The 25,361-nt window shown below is 46.3% G+C and overlaps 1 protein-coding gene and 4 non-coding genes across 5 annotated transcripts; 2 read left to right on the top strand and 3 right to left on the bottom strand.

Annotated features, from left to right (window-relative positions):
• Nucleotides 1-9,309: 9,309 nt before the first annotated feature.
• On the bottom strand, nucleotides 9,310-11,701 carry LOC104365149 (gallinacin-11). Its single transcript, XM_009971890.3, has 3 exons — nucleotides 11,644-11,701; nucleotides 10,543-10,671; nucleotides 9,310-9,437 (listed from the first exon to the last, which is right to left on the bottom strand). The coding sequence occupies exons 1-3, from the start codon at nucleotides 11,699-11,701 to the stop codon at nucleotides 9,310-9,312; spliced, it is 315 nt and encodes a 104-aa protein (XP_009970192.3).
• A 6,936-nt stretch (nucleotides 11,702-18,637) lies between these two features.
• TRNAR-ACG lies at nucleotides 18,638-18,710 on the top strand. The gene has a single exon. It is a non-coding gene; the product is annotated as a tRNA-Arg (tRNA).
• A 1,852-nt stretch (nucleotides 18,711-20,562) lies between these two features.
• TRNAR-ACG lies at nucleotides 20,563-20,635 on the bottom strand. Its single transcript has one exon. It is a non-coding gene; the product is annotated as a tRNA-Arg (tRNA).
• A 989-nt stretch (nucleotides 20,636-21,624) lies between these two features.
• Nucleotides 21,625-21,696, bottom strand: TRNAW-CCA. The gene has a single exon. It is a non-coding gene; the product is annotated as a tRNA-Trp (tRNA).
• Nucleotides 21,697-22,367: 671 nt separating this feature from the next.
• On the top strand, nucleotides 22,368-22,439 carry TRNAW-CCA. The gene has a single exon. It is a non-coding gene; the product is annotated as a tRNA-Trp (tRNA).
• Nucleotides 22,440-25,361: the final 2,922 nt, after the last annotated feature.

Below are 25,361 nucleotides of genomic sequence, written 5' to 3'. Positions count from 1 at the left end.
ACGAGTGAATCCACAGCCGTGTTCTCCCAAGGGAGCAACAGTCCCAGAAAGGCACAACAGCTCCTCCCCAACAGCAGCTTGTTCCTTGTTAGTGGAGCCTGCAGCTCTCCATGTGCTGTGTTTTCCTCCTTTGGAAATCTTCAGCTTTTTCTAGTAGTGGGTGCTAAACTTTTACAACAGAGAATGATAGGTTCAAAGCAGTACCTAGCCAGATATTCACCAGAAATGCAGTTGCCGACTCGGCACAAGCCCCCTTCGTGGTTACAGCTGTCTGGTCCATGAGCATCTCCTGTATAAAGAAGCAGCAAGTTGTTGGTGAAATGCATGGGGCTTGCAAGGAGCCTGGGCATACATGGCTGCAAAGATCACACTCGAGATCCCCATCCCAAAGGACATCTGCATTAAAAAAAATCAATTTGCAGAGCCAGCCTCACTCAAGGAACATTTTATCATGCAGTTATTTTTTCAGGATGTTGCCAAAGACCATGCACGGGAGGTCAGAGCCGTTGTCCTCACCCTACCAAGGAGGCAACTGCAGCCTGAGAAAGGGCAGAAACTTTTTCCCAGAGTACAGGACATCTCCTCTAGGACTTCCCCAACAAGTCTGCTCCTAGAAAAGCAGTGAGGTGCCCCATTTTCACAGCTTCTTCCCTGCTCATTTTTAAATTACGGAAGGCATTATATCATGCATTTTGCCAAAGTGTCTGACCCACTATGTCATCCAGAAACCTGAGGGCACCTTTCCCCCTCAGTACCTAAAATATTTTGATTTGATTATACAGTAAGGAAAATTTATTCCTGTTCCCAGATAGCTCTGTTTACCTCCCTCGGCCTTCCTGGTCTTACCGTGACTGGTCAGGGAGACGAAGATTAAAATGAAACAAAGGATTCCCATTGCTTTGGTTCTGCTGGAAAATCGCAAGTCTGAGCGTGAGATTTTGCAGAAGCCTCTGTGTGCTGCTGTCATGCTGGATGGCATCTGGGAAGCAGAAGGGAGTAGGCAGGAGTTAATTATATTCCAGTCTCGGGAGTAACATTTTCTGCTGAGAAACTATCTGTGTCGTTCTGACCCAGTGCTGCAGCTCCAAACAATGTTGACTTGCTTCACCTTCACTGGTTATCGGCTTCCCCGATTCCTCTCCCCAGCAGTTGGCATTTTGGACTGGTAGATTGCCAGCTGCAGGCAGCTCAGTGGAAAAAGAGGCTCAAGGGGGATCCTCTGCCCTTTGCCTTCAGTCAGCAAAGTCCCCAGGGAGCTGATGGGTGGGAGGATGGCAACCTGCAAGGAAGACTCCTGGAGAGCTGCAAGGAGGAGAACGGTGCAGGCTAGGAGTGGTTCATTTTTCATCTGAGCTCGTGTGAATATTTCCTTCAGCTGAAACCTGGGTGTGATTTTTTCCTGCCAAAAATGTCATTCCAGGTCTGGCTTCCGAGGAATTTGGGAGGCTGCATTCCTGAGCGTGATGAGCACACAACACTGGTGGAGGAGGTAGCCGATTAGCTCAGCAATGCACCGCTTGGTGGTAATTATGTGATAGATACACAGCTCCTGCTGTAAAGTCAGCCTGTGATATTCCAGCTACCCTCGCCTGGCTGCTGCTCCTGCCTGGTCCTGCTCTTTGCTGTCCCTTTAGCTATGTTAATATAACAGCTTGTGTGAATACTTCCTAAACTAGATAGTTGAAAGATCAAGGTTAAAAATTCCTTTCCCTCTCAAAAAATGTAGTTCAGGTGCACTTGGTGGAGTCAAAGTTTGCTGTCCTGGATCAGCAGGCATGAAAATCTTATGTCCCCTGAGATGCCTAGGTATTGGGGATTTCTGCATGAGTGACAGTGGCAGAGAAGACTTTGGAAGCCCAGTATGATACCCTGGGTCATCTCAAGTGACACCAATGTCCAGCTGTGAGCAACTGAGTCTGTTCCTAAAGAAACAGAGGACAAGAGACAGATTTTTTTTATTTCTGTAGACTCAGATGAGTTAAAAGATCTTGTTCAAAGGCTGACCAGTCCTTATCTAAGGCAGTCAAGTGCTGGCAAACCCCTTATTTTCCTTGTCCACTTATTATTCTCATTACTCCATTACTCCATGGTCACCTGCTGGACCAGACATAGGTCCAACCACTCTTTGGAGTTGGGACCAGTTCCTTAGGAGTGGGACTGTTCCCTTGGGTCTGGAGCAAGGAGTTGGTCTGGGAGCTTTACACAATTGTTTGCACATTGTAGTGTTTGGATTTGTCCCTCTGGGCTATGTGGTGTGCAAACCCGTAAGGCAGGTCTGGCAAAAGAGCTGGAAGCTGTGGACCATTTCGTGCTAGAAAGATAATGATCTCAGAGGAACAGCAGTCATATGACTGCTGCAGCCTGATAATAATTTCTAGGCAGCCCTGCTCACGTTTTGCAAGGGACAGAATTTTTCTCTCTTGTCTCCCCAGGCCATTTTTTTTTTACGTGTTGTTTTTTTTCAGTGCATTTCCACTCCAACAGAGGAGTGTGCGCTTGATTATTTCCCCGTTTCTCCCCGCCAAGCAACATTACTCCCTTCTCCTCATCCTCTTCATGACTTATTACTGATGTCAAAGCTCATCTGGTCCCAATCGTCGCTGCGTGGGGGTGAGATGTATCCTCTCTTGGAAGGGTTGTAGGACTGCTTGCTGCTCCTTGCTCTCTCTGAGACTGGAAGGCGTATGGTAGGCCAGGACCCTTCTCATGTTGTCCAGATGCTGGTCCACTCAGTAAGGATGAAGGGAAGTGAAACAACCACTCCCAAGCTGGAAGAGAAGCTTTCTGGCCTGTGGCCCATGGCAGTGTGTACCGGCTCAGCCTTGCAAAGAGAGTTTGGAGAGTCTTTTCTGATCTAGGGTGGCAAAGGAGGGTGTGCAATCTGGACATCTGTCGTGGCTGAATGATGGGACAAGAGCTTGCATGGAAGGGGCAAGACATATTGCAGTCTTGCCAAAAATGAACGCCCTCGCCTCTTTGCTTTTTACCTCTGTGAAATAATTACTGGCTTTTTGAGACAGCACTTCTCAAAAGGGACTTGTCCCCTTGGTAGCACACACATGTCTGCAATTTGTTAGAATCAGTTAAAAATCAGATTTGAGGGGACTTTTATAGTCCATCACCCTGCCTAAAGCGTGGCCATCTTCAAAGCTGCGTTCTCCCAAGGATGGGTACACTGTGGATTTACAGCAGCCTACACACACACTGTACAGCCGTGGGTGTGTCAATATTATCATTATTAATAGCATCTTCTCTGTGTTTCATGCGCCAGATGGCGTGGACAGGCTCATCCCCATGGCATGTGGTTGTGCGTGTGGCTTTCCATACACAAGCACACAGTTGGTTCACTCCAGAGTGGAAATGGGGTGTAAATGGTTACAAATGCAGTTGCAGACAATCCAGTGCCCAACATCTACATGTAAAGCAAAGGATGGACCAATTTGTTACTATAGATTCACCTTTGTGTTAATTTTGTGTTAACTAATGTCGAATTTTGTAGTTGGACGGGGGGAGAAATGTCTTTGTGACAACAGAGGCAGCAAAGGCAAGATAGTCAGTGCCAGGGTTTTCAGGGAAATCAGTCTTTACTTATATGGATAAGCGAGAGCCTTTCCACTGCTTTGGCAGAGTTGGGGTATACACCTCAACAAGGCCCTCCCCCAGCCCTCAGATAACTCTGGTCCAGGGACAACAGCCAGCGATGGTTGTGTGTGTTTTAGGAAGGCTGGAGGAGCATGGTGCTGGCTTTAAAACCACCTCAAGACGTAGCAGTGAGCGGATGCACACCATCTGTAAATCTGAGTACAACCCTTTTCGTTTGGCATCGACCCAGGGTCTTCTGAAGAAGGATAAACACTTGGCTGGACAGTTGCAGCCGCTGGGACCTTGTTGTCCGCCAGTGGGTGCTGAGCCATGGGTCTCTTTCACACCCCCCAGGTCACTCCATGTTTCAGGTCTGAAATGTGCCTTTGTGGGTGGGTGAATTGTTTTCAAGGGAGGGTTTTCATCCCTGGGGTTATGATGACCTCAGTGAGTCCCTCCATGAGTTTCTTTGGGAACTGTGCAGACTGTGACTCTTTCCTGTGTGCTTTATCTGCACACATGCCCTGATTTGGGGCTAATAGCAGGCTTTTTATACTTTGCTGATTTGTATCTGATGACACCTCAGTGAAATCTAACTTGTTAGTTACAGTGCCTCCTCCCCCTGTACAAAAGTTGAGCATTGCCCACCTTCATGACTCAAAGAAGTTGAGATCTTGAATAAATTAGCAAACAATTACAAACCGTAACTACCCAACCAAAATAATCTAAAACTAATGGAAATAAAGTGAAAAGAAAGAAAATTAAAGTAAGGCTCAATGGTTAAAGTCATTACAATGTTGATTCCTCATCTGCTGTGCCGACAGTATCTTTGCCTTACCTCTGGAAGAACCTTCATGTTCAACATGGGAGTAAATCACACTTCAATCAACATCAATTCACCTCCAAGTCTCAGATGAAAAAGTATCCTTTACAAATGAATGAGAGGCAAGAAAGACATGCCAAAGTAAGAAAGAAATTTCATTATCACTGTCATTATAATGTTGATTACAGACATGGGGACATTTTTTAAAGAAGATCCCAGGTTCCCATGGCTAACCTACATGATGGAATGGGATATTTTCAGGACAGCACATCTTCTCCAGTTCATCCTAATATATATATCTATATACATATACCGGCAGCAGAGCATGGTGTAACATTGACCAGTCTTTGTAGGTTGTTGTGCAGAACCTTGGTCACTGTGTTGGCATATCCCAGGCACCTAAGTGTAGCCTGAGTCCTGCATAGGACCATCACTGGTTGAAAAGACTCAGGGAGGTGGAAAACAGGTTTATGGAGACACCAGCCATGTGTCAGGGGACTGGAAAAGAGAGGCCAACTCTGCTGTGGTGTGGGGGTGCATTTACATGCAGGGAAACTCAGTGGGATCAGGGACTATAGCCCATTTATTGACTTGACTTGATTTTAGTGGGTCATGTCATAGGCCATAAATCAGGTTATTTCATTAAAACAAAACAAAACAAAACAAAACAAAACAAAACAAAACAAAACAAAATGGGGTTTTAGAAAATAATATTTATTAAAAAAATATATTAATCTTCTCTCACACATTTTCCCTTTATCAAAACTTGAACTTCTTGGCTATATCTTCAGTAGCAAACTAAGCACGGCAAGGCACAAGCACTGGGATTTGATCATCCAAACCGTTAAATGCTTAGCATATCCCTGGAAAGGTTTTTTGTGCAGGATATCTCTCTCCCAAACAATTTCCAAGGGTGTCTGGGATCAGGGATTGCATTGACCAGGCAGTCTGGATTTGGCCATCTGTTTCTGGAGGAGAAGAGAGGATGAACATGGTCAGATTATGATATTTGGCCTCAGGGATAGAGGAGAGGCCCTGAGACTGTTCAGTTTACTAGAACAGTTGTAGCAATTCAGATACTGAATTGCCATGAAAATGTACTGAGCTTTCTGAGAGTGAGTTGTCAGTTTAGAAGATATAAGGATCAGGAAAGACCTGGGCTCTGTCTCCAGCTTGCACTGACTGGCAGTATGATACTGGGCTTTGAATCCATCAGGAGAACTCAGGATTTTAGGGCTACACATGTGCCCAAATGCTTTGTGGAAGCAAAGCACAACTGTTAGTCCAAGGATACATCTGTCATCGGTCATCTGGTTATCCAGTGCATCTGGGTTTGATTTGCAAATTATTTCCTTGCTATCTTCCCTCCCATCTTCTGTCTGATCTAAACATATTCATTGAATCCCGTCCCTCCAAAACACCCTCCACCACTCAAAAAAAAATGACGGACACAGACAAGACCATGCCAAAGACCACACTGGCAATTTACTGATGTAGACTATCCAACTCCAGCATCTTAGCCTGGCTCTGCTTATATTACAGACACAACATAGCCTGAGAGACAGCTGGAACAAGCCCAACATTTACTTTGTGTTCAGAATTCAATAAACTGCCTGAGTGGTGCAGTGCACATCAGGACTTCATCCTTGACATTTCTCAAAGGCTTGTCTGATGCTTGCACCTCTAGATTTTGCGTTGGATTTGTGCTGGTTAAAGACCACTGTGCGTGCAGACATGGAGGGTCCCAAGGGGGAGTCAGTGTTGCAGTTACTCCTTGGCACACTGAGAGTCGTTCTGTCTGAAAGATAGTGAGGTGTGCAGATTCTGGGCAGTGTGTGACCAGACAGAAACACCTAAGCTATTAAGATTTTTAAATAAATTCTTTCTGGATAATAACTTGCACTGGCACTGGGAGGAGGAAAGGGGGGAAAGGGGAAGAAGGGAAAGGGGGGGAAGAGAGTCAGAGAAGCAAAGCAGAAGGAGGTCTGTGCCCAAAAACCCTTCTATCAGGAATTTCTTTTAATGGAAGCAGAACTACTATGTTTTTCAAGCCCAGTCTAAACTCTCAGGATGACTCTCCAATGGGTGACTCCTTCTTCAACTTTTAATTCTCTTTCTGCAGCATCTTAGTGCCTGTTGATAACGGGTGATAACCTCATCTTCTCTGTAACAGAAATTTCTCCTGAGGCTGCTGGATCAGCTATTCGGGTTGGGGCATGACCTGTAAACAGCTTAGCAGGGCACTCAGAGCCACTGTTATTGATTAATTAAATATCACTTAAATCCTTCCTACCCTGGAAAAGCCACGTAAATCATGGGGAGGAGTAGGCAGTGTTCATGTCTGGCATGGTGTGTGATGACATCTGGATATCTGAATGTTTCTTAGTGGAGAAGTGGATCCTGGCTCATTAAATTCTCTGCTTTCCACAGACCATCCAGGATGTGTCAACAAGGTATTTTTCTCAACTTGGATCGAGCTTTGAAAGAGCAGCTTTTGTTTCAGGTCTGGATAAAGACTTGTGTACTCAAACCTGTCCAACTTTTCCAGCTGTGCCAGTTGGCTTTCTCTGTGTACAGACCTTGCTCTGCTCGTGTCATCCAACCATCAGAGCCATAATGAAATTGTGGAGTGACCTAAGAGCAGTCTTTCACCTACAAACTACCTCTGTGTTTCGCTTCTTTATTAGCTATTTCCTTCAATAAAAAAAGCTTAATTGTCCTCAATCGTGTAAGGCCTCCAAGCATACCACCAACACGATGCTGGTAAGCAACATCAGGTTAATCAAGAAGACTGTAATAGAGAGTTAGCTTTGCAAGCAGATGTTTTCCTCTGATGACTCCCCCACAGCACAATGTCTGGCATCAGGGTAAAGCAGAGAGCCAGGGACAGCACCTTCCTTCAGACACTGTCACAGTTTTCTCAGAAAAACTCAGTTTCTTATGAACCTAGAGAAAATCATCTTCTCCCACCCACTTCTGAAGCAGACAAGCCATCTGCAACATTCTCTTTCCACCTGTTCTCACTTCTCCTTCCAAGAGTCCTCCAGGAAAAGTTGCTGACATTAAAAACTCCGAAAATAGCACAGATCGACTGGTGTAGGCAGACCATAAGCCTGGGCTGGCATCTACTACATAATGCTTATATATTTGTGGGTTTTTTCCTCCCTTGAGAATTTTTTTCCCTTGTGTGTCATTACATAAATTGTCCTCCTTCTTCTCTAGCAAAAAACATAAAGGGCAAAACAGTCAAAGCCAAAATGCTTAAAAAACTACCCTCAAATAATTTCTAAATCTTACTTCTTCTTTAGAACTCCATCCTAGGTTAAAAATGTAGCTTCTGTAAGGGTTCTGCTGTTTCCAGCTGCAAGTCACACACATCTGTTTGATTTGTGACACAAACCTGGAGAACACCTACTTAAAATACTCCTTGAATTACCAGCAACAGACATGGTAGAAAGCACCCTCAGAGGTATTAAGAGTGCAAAGAATTTACTGCAGAATTAATATTCCTAGGAGAAAATGAATTAAATTAGATTGAACAACTGTTTGGAGAGCCCACCTGAGATGAATTCATCACCAATTACTAAGAATCCTTGTTAAGCTATTGGTTGGTTACCTATATGGTCACATGGAGAGGTGATGCAGATACCAAAATAAAGGCAGAGGTCAATATAATTTTGCACATCATAAGAATAGAGGAAAAAACTGTTAGCCCAAAGTCATCTCACCTGTCTAAATGCTAAGAGTGGGGTCACTCCTTGGTCAGTGAGGGATAAGCATAATGACTTTGCCAGTGGACCTGTTCCTCTCTGCAGTCCAGAAGAGCAGCCTAGCATGACTGGCTGAGATTGGTTAAAACACCGGCTTAGAGAATGACCTTTCTGAAGTGGGTGGTGGGGACGTGAACGAGACATTTGCATTAGTTCAGGCCAGAGGGAAGGATGTTTTAGTTGCTGAGATACAGGATGATGGAAGTTTACTGCTGCAAGGGGCTCTCTGTCCTGTGTGGGAAGGGTTTGAAATCCTCCCATCCAAGAAAGATATCATAGCTTGTGCTCAGAAGGTCATTTTTAAACATCTGGGAGATGAATGCCACCCCTCCTCACGTTCCTCTGCAAAGATGTCCAGCTACTCAGCCTTTAGCTGGAGAAATTAGAAAGCCAGCAGTCACGACTGGGAGCTGCTGAGTACACGGAGAAGGCGCTCAGAAGCAAACAGTTTTTCATCTATATTTTGAGTGAAACTTCTGTAGTTAATAAATTCAACCTTACCAGAGTGGGAAGCACAGACTGCATATAACGTTTTTAGATAGACAGTTTTAGATAGATTTGCCCAGTCACACAGGAAGACTTCCCACAGGTAGTACCTGTGCTCAATTGGGTGCAGTTTATTGGTAGAAATAGGGAGGAGAGGAAGAGCAGTTGACTGGCATCTTGCTTTAGACAATGGGAGTTGTATAGTGTAGACATGTCCTGATCATGCCAGCTGGGCAGTCCTTGTTTCCATCACTTTAATAGAAAGAAAAGATTCTGTCTTTCCTTCTATTAGGAAGTAAAGGAAGGAAGGAAGAAAGGAAGACAGAAAAGGGAGGGAGGTGAAGATTGTATTACGAGGGGATGTGGTTTCCAAGGACATTACAGCAAAGGTTCTGTGGATTTCTTTGAGTGGGAGTAATAAAGAGACATTCTGCCTCTTTCCATATATATAAGACTGCTAGACATGTTTATTTGGTATTTATTGCCTTTGTTATATAAAGAAACATACCGCCTCTAGTTAATTATACATTTTGCACGTTGAGAACAGCAGACATCTCTACAACACTAGGAAGAAAATGTTTTGTTTTTTTTTTTTTTTTCCCTTAGCCATTAATTTCTGTGGTTTTCCTCAGTTCTGTGAGATCTTTATTATACTTCTGTGCAGCACTTCCATTCTCTGTGAGGGCAAAGTCCCACTTGTTCCTGCACACATCTGATTTCTGGAGGCACACAATGACCCCCCTCGTCTTGACAAGTATGGAAGTTTGATGTTGTGTCTACAATGAAAAGGATTTAAGTCAAAGAAAAAACATTACACCAGCATCTGAACCAACTCATACAGGGAAAGTGTCATGAATTTCTCATTATTGTGTCTCCAAAAGCAAAGACACAAAGATGGACAATGGGGCTTATCAGAGCACTTCTGTAAAAAGAGGAATTCGTGACCCACCAACTTGGAAAAGAAACAACTGAAGGAGGGATATCATAAAATAAAGGTATGAGGAAGGTGGATGCAGAATGACTACATATCATTTGCAGTACAGAAGTGTGTGGTACTGAATAAAATTATGAGGGGAGAGGGGATTTTTTTTAAAAAAACCCAAACACAACAACAAAAAAACCCCAAATCAACAACAACAAAAAAAACCCACCAAAACCAGAAGGAATTCCTAAACTAAGGGGGAAAAATACAGTAAGGTCTTTTAAACATAAAAATGTTTAAATTTAAAAGTCCTGAGCTGCAAATGCATGAAAGCCAGGAGAATATATAAGAAAGTGTATAAGGAAGTGTAATTATATGGTTGCGGTGTTCATTAATAGTCATTTTACACACACAGAGTAATTATAGAAACATCTATTTCTGGCTGTGGACAGATACAGGATGCTGGATCAGCTGAACCTTATGTCTGATTAGCACAGTTGGCTATAAAGCATGTACTGATTTAATGATAGACTCTGACAATTGAGGATCTCCAAAAATAAGCAGGTCCAGAAAGGATTAGATAAATTTACAAGAGGTCAGCTGGCACCCATTAAACATAGCAGTATGGATCCAGTCAGCAGTCTCCCAACAGACTATTATAGGAAAATATATCAAGGAAGGAGAACTCTGTGTGGACCACAGTTTTTATTTTCATTTTCCCAGGCATCTGTTCTGTTCGAGATAGGACGTTGGGCTACATGGTATTTGATCAGCCCAAAATGGCAAGTCTGTTCCTGTGCTCCATGTTGATGTTAGTGGAGGAACAGACAAGTCCATCTTTGTTGATGGGAGGAGATGCCTTAGGCCATTTGGAGAAAAAGAGAGTAAGACTATGTTTTGCTGACCTTAGTAATCTCCTCTCCAAACGTTGCCTACCTGGGCAGGGTTTCCACACATACCTATGCAGCAGGTTTTCTGACGCCAAGAACAAGTTCCAAAAGCAGCAAATGGCTCTGGGCAGGATTTTGAATGGAAGCAGAAACCGTGGTGTCCAACACAACGTAAGGTGTCTTTGGGCAAGCCAAGACCTACAGGAAGAATGAGATTCCCAGCTGTGCTGCAGGCTCAGTCCATTTCTCATGGTCCTCCTCCTGCTGAAGTTCCTTGGACCCCAATTAAGGGTCTGATACAAATACCCCCAAAGCCCAAGGCAGCTTTTCTAAAAGTTTTAAGAAGCCTCATGGGACCTCGCAGGACTCTGAGGAAAATATTTGTACAACTAGAGAAAAAAATGTAGCCGTTGATGACAAGTTTCTGAACATATACTTGGTATGCATGTTGTAGCGGATAGGGACAGCCCAGACTTTGGGTGCTTCTAAGTTCTGCGAATGAAACGCTGTAGGCTGGTCATGCAAGGGACAGCATGGTGCTAGTATACCCTGACATGATATGTACCTATGACCTAAAAAAAAAAAAAAAAATCAAAAGCTGGGATCTGGCCCAGTTAATGGGGACAAAATGTTTGCCCAGTTCCTCCCTTCTCTGAAAGCCTTACTCCAAGATGGAGAATTTTATTAGCCATGAAGAAAAGCTAAGCTAAAAGTACAATCAGTAAATGAGTAAGTGCAGCAGAAGGGATGAGGAAGGGGAACCAGCCTATTCAGAGAGCTAAAGTAAACTTCACTGGTGTAGCTCAACTTGAGTAATACAAGGGAATACCTCTGCCACTCTCCTACACTATACAGAGGAGAAAATTTATGACCCTGGGGTAAGAAGAGGCAGATGATTTCCATGAAGTGGACCTTCCAGCAGTACCAAAAAGTGGCATAGACTTAAGAGAGTCATAAGGAGCCAACACCCAGTAGTGGCTTCTGTGGAGAGGTTCTGGTTTGACATCTGGTCATCATAAGTTCATTTTTCACTTCTGCTTCTAGACTGATAAATAGGGAATGGTTCTGATGGGAGGAGCTGAAGAGCCCAGAGGAATACATTCTGCACCACCACACAAGCTAGTTGTACCTCTTACACAGGCAGACCCCAGCGTGGGTCTTGCCTCTTACCTGGAACAGCCTGGAGGAGGAAGAGGAGAAGAGCCATGAGGAAGGAGAAAAGCTGCATGGTGGAAGGTCTCAGCTGCAGCGTGGAGACAGGGCCACAGTGCCAGAACCTTTGAGCAGGGGAGGAGGCAGCACTCTTGCATTTATAAGGCTGTGGGAATAGACCTGACTGTCCGGAGGACCTTGGCAGTGATGAGTGTGGAAGGCAATGAGTACAGCTTGACCGCTGCACATGGCTAAACCTGAACAATGGCAGAGGGTCACAAAAACAAGCAGAGAAGTAATTATACCTCCCTACCTGGCCACTGAGAAGGCTGCTTCTCAATACCGACCCACCTGGAGAACTTAGTTACTTGTTACCTTCAAAGAGGAAGGTGGTTGGTAATGGACCACCCAGAGGAAATTAGCCCTCATTTTGGTGTGAGAGAAGGCACCTGGGAGAACCAGAAGACTGTTGATGATGGTGAGTATAGCAGAAGATCCAAGGTTCTGCTGTAATGTTAGCAGTCTTTATTCATCAATGCAAATAAATGATTTTCTGCCTCATTTCCCTAACTGAAAAATAAAATTTGAACCAAGTAAACAACTGATTTTCTTTCTGAAAATATTATTTTGTTGATATTATGGACACAATTCAGTTGCCCAAATATATAGGCTTAAGTCATGTGGGCTGCTCTAGGGTATCCAAAGAATCTCCTGGGACTATCCAGTAAGACACAGGACCTCTGGGACAATCTTCATAGAACTAGAGGGCCATGTGTATGGCCTAACTTACTTAAAAGGTCACTGGACCCTCACGAGTGGTCTACTGAAACTTAATGAATGGTGGTGGTCAGTGCTATACTCAGACACTGAAATGTGCAATGTCCGAATGGATGTGGCTGCATGAGAATGAGATGTTTAATCAGTGGTTCTAGGACTCGCATCACTTGTTTGGCTACAGTAGGACCTTAGGAGCCAACACACATGCAGAAATGTGCACTGTAGGTACTTGTACTTAGCTGGCCAAGTCCAGAACTAAGAGTATCTACTGTCATTAAAGATGCCTCAGGGATCCCATCCGACCTCCAGCTGTTGCTCCTGGAGGGTGCAGATCCCCCATTGCTCCTGCATGATACCCATCAGCCCCAGACAGTCATCGACATTTGTAATGTCACAGGGCCTCTCGGATGGCTGTCATCTCTGTTCTCAGGCAACTGGGGAAATTCCTAAATGTTCTTCTCAGTTGTGAACTTCTGGTTGTGGTCATTTTGTAGAGAAAAAAATCTCTTGGGAACCAGCGTTGCGTCACAGGACATACAGCAGAGTCATACATGAGGTGCAGATTATCAGAGTTTGAAGCATCTTCAGTTTTGAAGGTGTACAAAGAACAGAAGACAAGTGAAATTAATGATGCAGTTTTCATAAGGATCTGTCCATAAAGTGTTTGAATTGTGCTACCAACAGTCATATTGAAATGGCAGCTGACAGCTTGGGTTCTCTTTCAGAGCAGAAGAAACCAGTGTCACTTGAGCCTGTTTCTATATATGATATTTATTCATGTTGTTCTGACCCAGTGGCCTTGATATCAACAATATAAACCTTCCCCTTAGTCAATGTGAATTGTTCTCTGCCTTTCTGGTTTCTTTGTTAGCTTTTCATTTCAAATTTGCAGGTGCCACTGTGTCCCCCAGGAAGGCATGTGGCGGGAGAGCTCTTTATGCCCATTTTTAGGCACTCCAGGGAAACGGATGAAACAGAGACCTTGACAAGAAATCTTCAGTTGTCTCAGGCTCCCACTGAAGCCAAGGGGAGTATCTCAGCTCTCAGACAGGATCCGACATTTTACTTTGTCAGGCTGGAGCAGGAACCCAGCTTTCTAGTTCTGCAAACTTGTTTTTAAAATTGCAAAAAATGGTCCTGTTCTGTTTAATAATGGACCGGAAACGTTTGCTTTTTTTTTTTTTTTTTTTTTTTTTTTTTTTTTTTTTTTTTTTTCTTTTCATGAGAAGTGAAGGACAAATGAAAAACCTCAGGTGTGTTAACCTGCCAGAGAACTGCTTGTACAATAATCTTACATTCAAAATCTTTCCCTATAATTTCCAGCCACTGCACATGAATATCCTTACTATCAGGCTGTAAGTGTTTATGCAATCACAATCCCCCTCAAATTATGATCAGAAATGTTATCCCAGAAAAAATCTTTGGATTTGGAGTGCTATCTCATTCTTCCTTGATGCCTCTGCACTTCATTTGCTCTTGTTTGTTCTTCTCCTCTTCCAGGTTATTCCAGGTGAGATGTGTTTTATACGGATCACAGAAGAGATACTAACACATGGGGAAAGCTTTGCCCTTGCCTAATGATCAGTTCTGCAGCTGACCTACAGCTGGGGTTGGAGAAAGTCACCAACCCTCCATACAGTCAATAGCTCATGCCCAGTATTGCAATGGTCACATGAAAGAGCTGTTCCCAGTTTACCAGCAGACAGGACTGCTAGAGACTTTTTCATGCATTTCCATGCAGGGTATGAAAATGCAAACAGCTGCAGAACTCTGAGCAGAGTTATTCTAATCATTATTTTAGTGATTAACATTATTAAGATGAATCACCCATGATTTGGGATCTGCTATTTTTTGTCTTTTGGAGGAGTATGTCTCACATTAGGTACATGCAAATTACAAGTGGGGTTCCCCTCACCCCACCTGAGATGTCTACAGTTTAGAGCCTGCACTGGAGTCACTCAGCTAGCCAGTGTCCCTTCTACAGTGTGATGCTCTGGTAGACTGATCCACTGTTTGCTTCTCTCCATTGACCATGAAGGGAATGCAGAAGACTACTTCAGATGGAGGGATCTGTACTGTCAACCTCCAAAAGAGATGGGATGAAACCCACCCCAGCTGTCTAATCTAACATCATTTTCTAGTTTTCCCTTGGAGTCAATGGAGTCACAAAAACTTCCAGAGGAGACTTCAACCCTGTCTGTGATTTGTGTTTGAGGCAGGTGGGATAGACATGCTTTGGAAGATGGCTGTTTCTCTTTCTTCTGGGCAACAGAGATAAATCCTTTAATGATTTCTGCTGTGGAGTAGATCTTTCTAATCCAGACTTCCACATCGAGATAGGTTGCCTGTATAGTAGAATCCCTACTCACCTCATACATTTACATTTGCTAATTTAACAAAAGCCATAGCCTGAAATATATATTGTATAGGTATCAATCCCACCAGCAAGGTCACATCTTCTGATGGGAGCATGGTAAGTGATGGATAGGTACAACCTCTGATGGGAGCATGATAAGTGATGGGTAGGTATTTACAGGTATTTCTAGAGGATACCTGCATCCCTGCTGCAACTGCTGTGGAAGCATGTAGCAGTCATCAATATCGGATGAAAACCAGGTGACTCAATGGATTGACTTCTCCTAAAGATGCAGAGGGTCTGGACGTACAAGAGCCTTAGCCATGGGTCCTGAAGCCATAAAGATCTCCATTAGGTAATTCTCATCTTGAAATCATGATGATGGCTCCTGGGAAGTGTCTGACAGGTGAAATCTTTGTAGCTACATGTCCTGGAGTAGCATATCCAGGGATATGCTGAAGAACACATAAATCCATCCGAGTGACAGACAGAAATGGCAAAGAAGCTTCCACCATCCTTTGAAATGTCTGTTTTCTTCTTTCAGTAGATTCAGAAAACTATGAATCTTTCCCTTGGACTCACATTCCTTTGAGAGAGTGAGGAAAGGAGTATGCATGAGAAGGGAGGACTTCTCATTCATTTTGAAGCTTTCAGTCAATGGGCCTGGGAGAGCTTTGAAGTAACCTGGGACACTAAAATTATTGGAAACCTCTGCTTCCCTCAAGCACTTATACAGATTTGTGTTATAGAAATGTAAATCAGCAGAATTTGATGACAGTTGGGGTGCAGTGCTTCTCGAACTAGCTGAAAAGCAGACCTTATTTATAACATTATAAGGAGTTGGAAAGGGGCATGGGGGGAAAATAGGGTGTTCTGATGACAAATTAAAAAATTTCAGTATTCTATCAAACTGATATCCTACAGACATCAATATATTCTGATTAAAAATAAAAATGAACACAGCAAATTCATGTGTCCAGAAATATCTCCTGCATCTCTTCAAGACATTTTATGACCCTAGCAGTGTATCAGCTATCTAACACACAAATAAACCCCTATGTGGAGACACCTACTTTAATTGTCCAAATCTTTGAGCTGATTCCTACACCCAGGGAGGATTCAGCTGTCTGAACACAATATCACTATAGATGTCCTGGAGCATCCAAGATATCTGAACAGGACAGAGGTCTATGGGATACTCGGATGCTTCTGGAGAGGCAAATACAGACCAGGCAGCATATCCCATAACACAACACTAGATGCCTGAATTTAGGCAGCTGAATCTCTCCCATTATGTCATGCATTTGGAAACCAAGCAAGTACCATAGTGGGATAGATGAGGCGAGGTGGTCAGTGGGGAGAAGGCGAAGCTCCCCATGACCACGTCTGAGGTTGCACTTCTAGAAAAGTGTGGGCTGATAGGAGGAAAATCTAACAAAGACCATTGGGACTGATGAGCCAAAAAAAAAGAGATGGGCTGTGGAGAAAGAACAGTATTTCCAGGAAGGAAAGAAGCTGAATTTCCAGCCATGTGTAGGGATGGAGGGTCCTTCACTGAGCAGAATGCACCTTCAGCCTTGCTCTGCAGCTTGTGGAGCCCATGAGCTGGTTCATGGCTCCCTCTTGCGGGAAGACATGCTGGCAGGGGAAGGGACATCAAGGCCCATCGTATGGGGTAGGGTTTGCTCAGGTGGAAATGTGGATGCTTGCCTCTTCACTCCATCTTCAGCATCAGTAATTCAGAGAGTACATACGTGATGATTTTTAATATAGCCAGAGAGCAGGGATGGCTTTTGTCTGAAGACACCAAATATTAGGGACTGAGTTGCCCACATTCAGCATATGTGTGTAACTATAAAGTTAACCTTTGCCTAACTTAATATAATTTTATAACTTTATAAAACTTTGTAACTATAGTAATAGTGGGAGCTCTGCTGCGGAGGGCACAAGTAGGCATCTTCCCTGTAGACACATTCAGGTTTCTAAAGCAGCATCCCACCCCACTTCATGCCTTGCTAATCAATGCAAGGCATTGTACAGTCAGAGAGCAGTAACCACATGATGTCAGTTATTTATTTTAAAAATAAAACTCGTATTCAAAAGCTTGAAAATGAAAGATTTTAGAAAGTCTTCTGCTGAGATTTCTTTTTTCACACGTGAAGAATATTTTCATGTAGAAATGTAGATTACTGCTATCCCAGGTGAGATTGCTGTGACTTACTCCCAAACAATTATCCACAAATAAAAATCTGATAAAGCTCAGGGGTGGTCTTTCTCTCCAAATGATTATTGTGTATCTCATGTATTTTTATACAGTGGACAAGTAGATCATTAGCTATGTAATTCAAGCAAGCTGCTTTGAGTTTAGCTAAGTAACTATACCCATTGTAGAAAATAAATACATTTATTGAACTATCACTTATGCCATTCCTCATTTGGGTGCTATAGTTTTTATTTGCATTTATTAATCATTTTCTCATTTTGTATCCTAATTTCTCAAGGATTTTCCGAAACAGATCATTTGTAATAACAAGTTCTGCTTTATATCACAAACTTGTACTAAATACAGTATTAGTTTATTTTTTAAAAAAGGAAAGAGACATATTAGTAATGGTGTCAGAGCTCTAACTCTAAGATTTTTAACACACTCTCTGGGGCAAGCAGAAACTGAGTGCAAAGATGTCAGAATTTGTGACGCTAGGCAGAAGGTAGAGCAGTGAGGAGCAATGTAGGATGAAATGGAGGTGGAGCAAAGCAAGGGTGGGTTGAGCAGAAAAAAACATGCTCTGAAAGAGAAAGGGAAGGGGACAGCTGGAGGTGCAGCCATCCGGTTTCTATCCAATCGTGCAGGAGGCCCAGTTGAAATGGGATGTTCGTGACCAAGGTGCAACAACAGCTGTTTGTGAGAAAAATGCCTGATGGATTTCTGATAGAAAAAAATGTCTTATTGCTGGTAGAATATATGACAAAGCAAGGAATGCCTGAGCATGGGAAAATCCCATGCCAAGAGCTTTTCTTTCAGCCGGGCCAAGTGGCTCCAGTTGAGAGGTTATGGGGCACCTCCAGAGCAGAGGCCAGTGCAGGGACGGACGTCTTCTGCTGGGTGGCTGCTACACGTGGCCTCACCAAGAAGCTGAAGGAAGTGAAGTCTTCCTCACCAAAGTGCGAGAAGCTCTTCGGAACTGCCTGCTCAGTCACTCCTGGGGGACACGCACTTACCCACAGCCAATGCTTGCCTGGGAGGGGAACATGGGGTGCTACAGACGCCCCAAGGGATATCTGGAGGTGTTCAAGGACAACTACTCAGTCAAGGATTATGGAAACGCAGACGGGGGTCTGATGAACAATACCAGAAGGTTCTTTCACAATATTAACAAGGACAACCTGGGGACCTCTAACCTGGCCAAACTTTACTCAGAGCCCAGGGGAAGACTCTCACATAAATACTCCCAGAAGCCATGCCCAAAGGAAGGGAGGCTGTGATGGTGACTGGAAACACTGACCGTGGCCTTACCAAGGGCACACGGCTCTCGGCCGGCGTGGTAGGTTTCTCTGAAGAGGAGATGACTTCCTCGGTCTTCAAAACGGCACCGACCAACACCGCTTACCCTGACTACGGTTTGACCTCTGACAGGCTCTCCCAGGCTCATCGCCGTGGCAGGACACCGGCACAGCACCCGAGCTGAACCGCCAGGCAAAGCAAAATGTCTGGGACCGGCGACCGCGGGGGCTGCCGCCGGCCGTTGGCAGCCCCGCCGACCTTCCTCACGGCTCGACCTTGCGTGGGGCGTTGTCTGATGGGCGCAGAGGGTTCTGCAGGACGCAGGACGCGGGCAGCCGGGCAGGCCCGGGGGGCCGGGGGGGGATGGCCAGGGGCCCAGGCCAGTGGCGCAATGGACAACGCGCCTGACTACGGATCAGGAGATTGCAGGTTCGACTCCTGCCTGGCTCGACGCTTTTAGCCTGACAGCCTCCTGCTCCCGCCCTGACGGCCTGCCTTCTGCTGCCAGCACACCCCCCCACCTCTCCTCACGGCCTTCTCAATCCCCACAGCGCTTGCCCTGCGCGAAGCAAAGCAAAGCAAAGCAAAGCGCTCCTCCAGGCCTCACCGTGCGCTCGGCCACCCTAGCACTCTCCTCTCTTCTCTAAGCGCTTCCTTCTCTTCCCACTCCTTAATCGTGCTCCACGCGCGGAATCCTGCGCACAGCTTTGGAGCACCCCACTAGAAGGACACTGAGGCAATGGAACAAGTCCGCTGGAGGGACACCAAAATGGCCTGATGTTGGCTCTATGGCTTCTCCTCACACAGCAAGGGAACTGGCTTTAGTTGGCCTGGGGAAGAAGAGGTTGCAATCGGCACCTCGTAGCAGACTTCCTTACAGTACCCGTGAGGAGGTCATCAAGCCAGGCCCTTCACATAATCCTGTGGGCAGGTGGCCTGTCCGTGCTCTGCATGGAGCTCATCAGTGTCACATACAGAACTTTTCAAGGCACTGACAAACAGCAGCAAGACCAATGTGAGACTCAAAGGTCAGTGGGGACCAGAGCACATGACGTGCCAGGACAGGCTGATAGCACTGGGTCTGTTCAGACTACAGGGTGGCAGTTGGGGACACATCTTCATTTTGCTGTGGGGTTTGCTGTGGCGTCCCTTGGATATGGTGTAGGCCCCAGCTCTGCCCATTTTTGCATGCCCAGCTCCACTGTAAGCCCTGGAGGGGCCTTCTGAGAGAGGAGAAATGGGCTGATAATAATCTCATGAACCTTAGAGAAGACACAAGGAAAGTCCTGCCACGTGGAGAGGAAGCACCCCAGCAGCACCCTGCAGAAATGGGAAGCCTTTACCCTGGTGTGATTCAGTCACACATCCTCCTGCTCTGGAGTCAGACATGCTGCCGTTGTGCTGCAAGGTCGACATGGAGGGATGTAGCCCCCGGGCACGGACCCAGCCTGAGTGGTGGGGATGTCCCTCCGGTGGGGACCACCCCAGAGCTGGCCACTACTGCTCCCAGGAGACACAGGGCTGACCCCAACCCTGATAAACTGGGCATTGCAGCTGAGCCTCCTGCGAGGCGAGGTGTCTCCCCTGCCTCAGTCATTAACCCTGGCACCCACCGGGCACCTTTTGCACCAGCTGAAAACTTACCTGATGAGGCCCCATTCCCATGCCTTGGTTGTAGCTCCCTCCCTTTCTTACTCCCTCTCTCTATCCCTCTCTCCTGCCCACCTTTCTCAATGACAAAAAACTTTGGGAAAATACTTTTCCCTCATATTTGGACAGAACATCCCATTACCGTTTATACCTACCGTCTCTCATCCTTTCATCACAAAAGGATTATGTGAAGGGCCTGGCTTGATGACCTCCTCACGGGTACTGTAAGGAAGTGTGCTACGAGGTGCCGATTGCAACCTCTTCTTCCCCAGGCCAACTAAAGCCAGTTCCCTTGCTGTGTGAGGAGAAGCCATAGAGCCAACATCAGGCCATTTTGGTGTCCCTCCAGCGGACTTGTTCCATTGCCTCAGTGTCCTTCTAGTGGGGTGCTCCAAAGCTGTGCGCAGGATTCCGCGCGTGGAGCACGATTAAGGAGTGGGAAGAGAGGGAAGCGCTTAGAGAAGAGAGGAGAGTGCTAGGGTGGCCGAGCGCACGGTGAGGCCTGGAGGAGCGCTTTGCTTTGCTTTGCTTTCCTTCGCGCAGGGCAAGCGCTGTGGGGATTGAGAAGGCCCTGAGGAGAGGTGGGGTGGTGTGCTGGCAGCAGAAGGCAGGCCGTCAGGGCGGGAGCGGGAGGCTGTCAGGCTAAAAGCGTCGAGCCAGGCAGGAGTCGAACCTGCAATCTCCTGATCCGTAGTCAGGCGCGTTGTCCATTGCGCCACTGGCCCGGGCCCCTGGCCATCCCCCCCCGGCCCCCCGGGCCTGCCCGGCTGCCCGCGTCCTGCGTCCTGCAGAACCCTCTGCGCCCATCAGACAACGCCCCACGCAAGGTCGAGCCGTGAGGAAGGTCGGCGGGGCTGCCAACGGCCGGCGGCAGCCCCCGCGGTCCCCGGTCCCAGACATTTTGCTTTGCCTGGCGGTTCAGCTCGGGTGCTGTGCCGGTGTCCTGCCACGGCGATGAGCCTGGGAGAGCCTGTCAGAGGTCAAACCGTAGTCAGGGTAAGCGGTGTCGGTCGGTGCCCTTTTGAAGACCGAGGAAGTCATCTCCTCTTCAGAGAAACCTACCACGCCGGCCGAGAGCCGTGTGCCCTTGGTAAGGCCACGGTCAGTGTTTCCAGTCACCATCACAGCCTCCCTTCCTTTGGGCATGGCTTCTGGGAGTATTTATGTGAGAGTCTTCCCCTGGGCTCTGAGTAAAGTTTGGCCAGGTTAGAGGTCCCCAGGTTGTCCTTGTTAATATTGTGAAAGAACCTTCTGGTATTGTTCATCAGACCCTCGTCTGCGTTTCCATAATCCTTGACTGAGTGGCTGTCCTTGAACACCTCCAGATATCCCTTGGGGCGTCTGTAGCACCCCATGTTCCCCTCCCAGGCAAGCATTGGCTGTGGGTAAGTGCGTGTCCCCCAGGAGTGACTGACTGAGCAGGCAGTTCCGAAGAGCTTCTCGCACTTTGGTGAGGAAGACTTCACTTCCTTCAGCTTCTTGGTGAGGCCACGTGTAGCAGCCACCCAGCAGAAGACGTCCGTCCCTGCACTGGCCTCCGCTCTGGAGGTGCCCCATAACCTCTCAAGTGAAAGAAAAGCTCTTGGCATGGGATTTTCCCATGCTCAGGCATTCCTGAGGTGCCCCCTTGTAGCCGGCCAGTGCCTTTCAGAGCGCTGCCCCTCACGCAGGGGGTCAGGGGCAATACAGAGGGTGTCCGGCAGCACCCCAGGGCTGACCCCGGTGTGATTCGAACACACAACCTTCTGATCTGGAGTCAGACGCGCTGCCCTTGCGCCACGAGGTCAGGCTGAGGGGGCCCGGCCCCCCCAGTAGGGACCCGGTGGGGATGTCCTCGCCCTGGGGAGCACCCCAGGGGTGTCCGGGAGCCCCCCCAGGAGAAAGGGCTTTGGGAGGCAGAGAAGACGATGCCGACCCTTGAGGAGAGGCCAGCCAAGTGATGCCCGCAGTCCTGAGTGGAGGGTGAAAGCTCAGCGAGGGATGGGGCAGAGGTGCAAAGTGAACAGCACGGGTCCAGGATGTCTGGGGGCAGCTGAACTCAAAGCACACTCCATCCTCCTGTTGGAGGGGAAGGTGACCCCAGCCAGGCTGTACACAAGGCATCAGGGTCCCTCCTGCCACAGGGCTTGAGCTGGGTGCTGTGCATCTGCCAGGTGAATGGGGTCTCTCCCTGGGGAGGTGGTGGGCCGCAATCCCTCCTGCCCCTCTGGAGACACCACGCTCAGGAACCTCTTTCTCATGGGAGAGGCCCTGCAGGGTTTGCTCTGAGGAATGGTCATGTTTTGACCTTCCTCTTCTGAAGTACCTCATTTAGAGCCCTCCCTGCAGGCTTAGCGAGGAACCTGGCAAAGCTGCTCCTACTCTTTTGTCAGATGAACGGAAAGTCCTCTTCCTGCAAAGAATGGCCCATGGCCAGAAGGTCCGGGATGACACTTGGTGAGAGCATCTCCCAGCCCTGACCTCGTGGCGCAATGGTAGCGCATCTGACTCCAGATCAGAAGGCTGTGTGTTCAAATCACACCGGGGTCAGGATGTCTCATCTTCTGGGGGGTAGCACTGTGAGATGAGCATCTCCTGGGTGTTTGCTTTTGCCCTCCCACTCTGTGTACCCCACAGCCCTGACAAAGGACAGTAAAAGAGCCATGGCAGAGTGGTCTCTCCTTGTTGGACCAAGGTTGAGGAGTATCTGGACAGCTTCAGCCTTCCCTCATCCTATGTCTACAAAGGAGACAGGATTAGTAGACATCTCAGCTGTGGTTTTATGTCTGGGCACCTCTTGTCCTGGTCGCAACCCACCTCCAGAAGGACAAGGGCATCTGACACCAGATCAAGACTTCTACAAGAAGCCCAGCCTGCAGTCTCCTGTGGCAACACATTCTCTTCTTGCTATTTGTGTTTTTTTTTTCCTCCCATCTCATCACTGTGCACTCTGAGAAAAGTCTAGGTCCATCTACTCTACAACTTGTTGTTAGGCAGTTGAAGGTTGGGATAAGACCTCTCTGCATATTCTTCCTCCGGTTGAATATACTCAATTCTTTCCACCTTTCCTCACATCTCAAGTACCCAAGTCCCTCACCACCTTGGTGGATCTCATTGGACTTGCTTTTCTGTGTCAGTGTCTTTTCGCTGATTCTGTTGAAACACCTGGCTGTAGGGAACCAAAACCAAGCTGTCAGGACCAGTCATCAGGATCTTTAACTCTCTGCTTACTGTTTTCCTCATTCTCCACGCATTTCTTGGTGAGATAGACAGAGGGGATGGAGGGCTGGAAAAAAAAGATTTAAATCTATGGGAATGACCCTACATGAGTAGTAGTTCACTAAAAGTAGTTTAACTCTTTTAAGGGCTATTTAAAAGTGAATTTTAAAAGACATAATGAGGAGGCATACTGAAGAGAGACAATGGAGTGATGAGAAAGGCATGAAAAGAGTAGGAAAAAAAAAAAAGAAGTAATTTCTCCAGCTGTACTCACACCAGGGGTGCACCCTCCCACAGCAGGTCCAGGCTGCTACTCCTGCTCCAGGACCAGGCATTTAGCAGGAAACAAAGTCCCATGGTTCTGCATCCTACACACAGAGGAGGACGTTGATCCAAAAGCCCATGAGAACGACACAAGTGTGGGACTCACCTAACGAGGAGGCCTTGAGCTCACACCTCAAATGAACTCAGGTGTTCCCAATGTTTTGGACAACAGCTGAATGGTGATATCTGAACACAGTACTGGACTAACATCTTCAGAAGTTCATCTAGCTATTAGCTGGCGAGGAAGATTAGGAAAGGGTATATGGTACATGACGTGTCTCAAAAAGGTAATTTCTATGGATTCATGGATGGTGGGATTGCATGTGGTCTTTGGCAATGCTGCTGGCCTGAAAGTGTAAGGAGTTTAATCTACTTGGACGCAAGCTGTCCTGTCTGATCACCCAGCCCTGGAAGATCCCCTTTCTGCCCATAGTTTGCCTGGCACCATCTGCAAGTGTCTTGGGGGGTGGGGACAGAAGGGAAGACAGACAGCCTCTGGGCTCAGACCATCCCACAGCTGAGCATCACTAGAGAGCCCTGGGGATGCCCTAAGCCTGACCTATCCCAGGAATCACAGCCAGATACAGAAGGCAGAAGAACCTGATGAACTAAGGAGGGCAAGGCCCTCACGGTGCTTCCACTGTTCCTAACCCTCTACCAAAACACTAGGTGTAGGTCCTTCTGTGCCTCCCATTTTCACTCATCTGATGAACATAGACCTAAGGGCCCCTATCCCATGCCCCAAAAGTCCTGGCGTGTCACCGATGGCTTTAACCGGTGACTGTCCTCCAGATGTCGCCACCTCACTGCTGATAAATGTCCTTGGCTCTTCCAAAACCCAATGAGCAAGGGGAGCATCCAAAGACAGAGGAGATGGCTCTTGACTGTGGACTGAACACACATAGCTGTGACATGGGGAAAACATTGCAGCTGGAATCTGCACATGCTGAATCCTCTACATGCTGAGTGCATTAATTCAGCTGCGATCACTGCTGGACCAGGGGCAAGATTTATACCACCACCTGTCTCTGCAATGTGATTTTCTGTCCCTTTAATTTCTCCGAATGGAAACTCGCATATGTCCTTTTTCAGATCTTACACAGCTGAAAAAAAACCCAATACAGTACAGGTTGATAGATGTATTTTCTGGCAGTGCTAGCACACTCCTGAAAGAATGGTATCTGGTAAGAAGTATTTATTCTGATTTACTTCTGGTTAGAAGTATTATTTTCACTGCAGCCAATGGGAACAGTTTTTAAATTTCATAAAAATTCTGAGATTTGCAATTGTTCCTCACTCTTCGATAGGCTGAACTTTTAAAACTTTTAAAAGTAATTTTTTTTTTCTTTTTTTTAAAGCAGGAGTGGCTTGAGTCGCAATATAGGCAAGACCTGGCTGGTGATGAGATTTAGTCAAGGAAATATCTTATGAGGCAGTAGAACTTGATGTCTCCCATGCAAGGAAAGTTGTCATAGGTTAATAATAACCAAATTATTTCATAATCTTGAGGCTTTTTAAGTTTTTCTAGTTAAAACAGTCGACCTTGCATAAACAAGGACATTTTTGAGGCCATATCAGATAGGGAAGTGTGAGGGAGAAAGGCTTAAAAATATTCCATAAAATTGTAATTCCTTGTAATAAATGCTGTTTCAGATATATCTTTATTTTCCAATGAAAATCCAGTTTTCAGAAAATTGTGATCAGTCCTATTAAGGTCCATTATACAAAACAGTTTACTCTAAATAATGACATACAATGAGCTCCAGAGAGGACTTGAAGCCTGTGAGCACAAGCCCAACTTTCCTGAGTTGAGAACCCTGCTCACAGCACTAGATTGGGTCCAGCTCTGGATTTTCTGTCTGGTGCAAATTATTACAAATACTTTAAATATTTTGTCAGGTAGTAAGAATTTTTTCTGTCTATATAAGC

This window comes from Tyto alba, unplaced genomic scaffold, assembly GCF_018691265.1.
Source record: "Tyto alba isolate M040663 unplaced genomic scaffold, T.alba_DEE_v4.0 Super-Scaffold_40, whole genome shotgun sequence".
Classification (NCBI taxonomy): domain Eukaryota; kingdom Metazoa; phylum Chordata; class Aves; order Strigiformes; family Tytonidae; genus Tyto; species Tyto alba.
The sequence above is the reverse complement of the archived record's forward strand: the minus strand, read 5'-3'. Positions and strand labels throughout refer to the sequence as shown.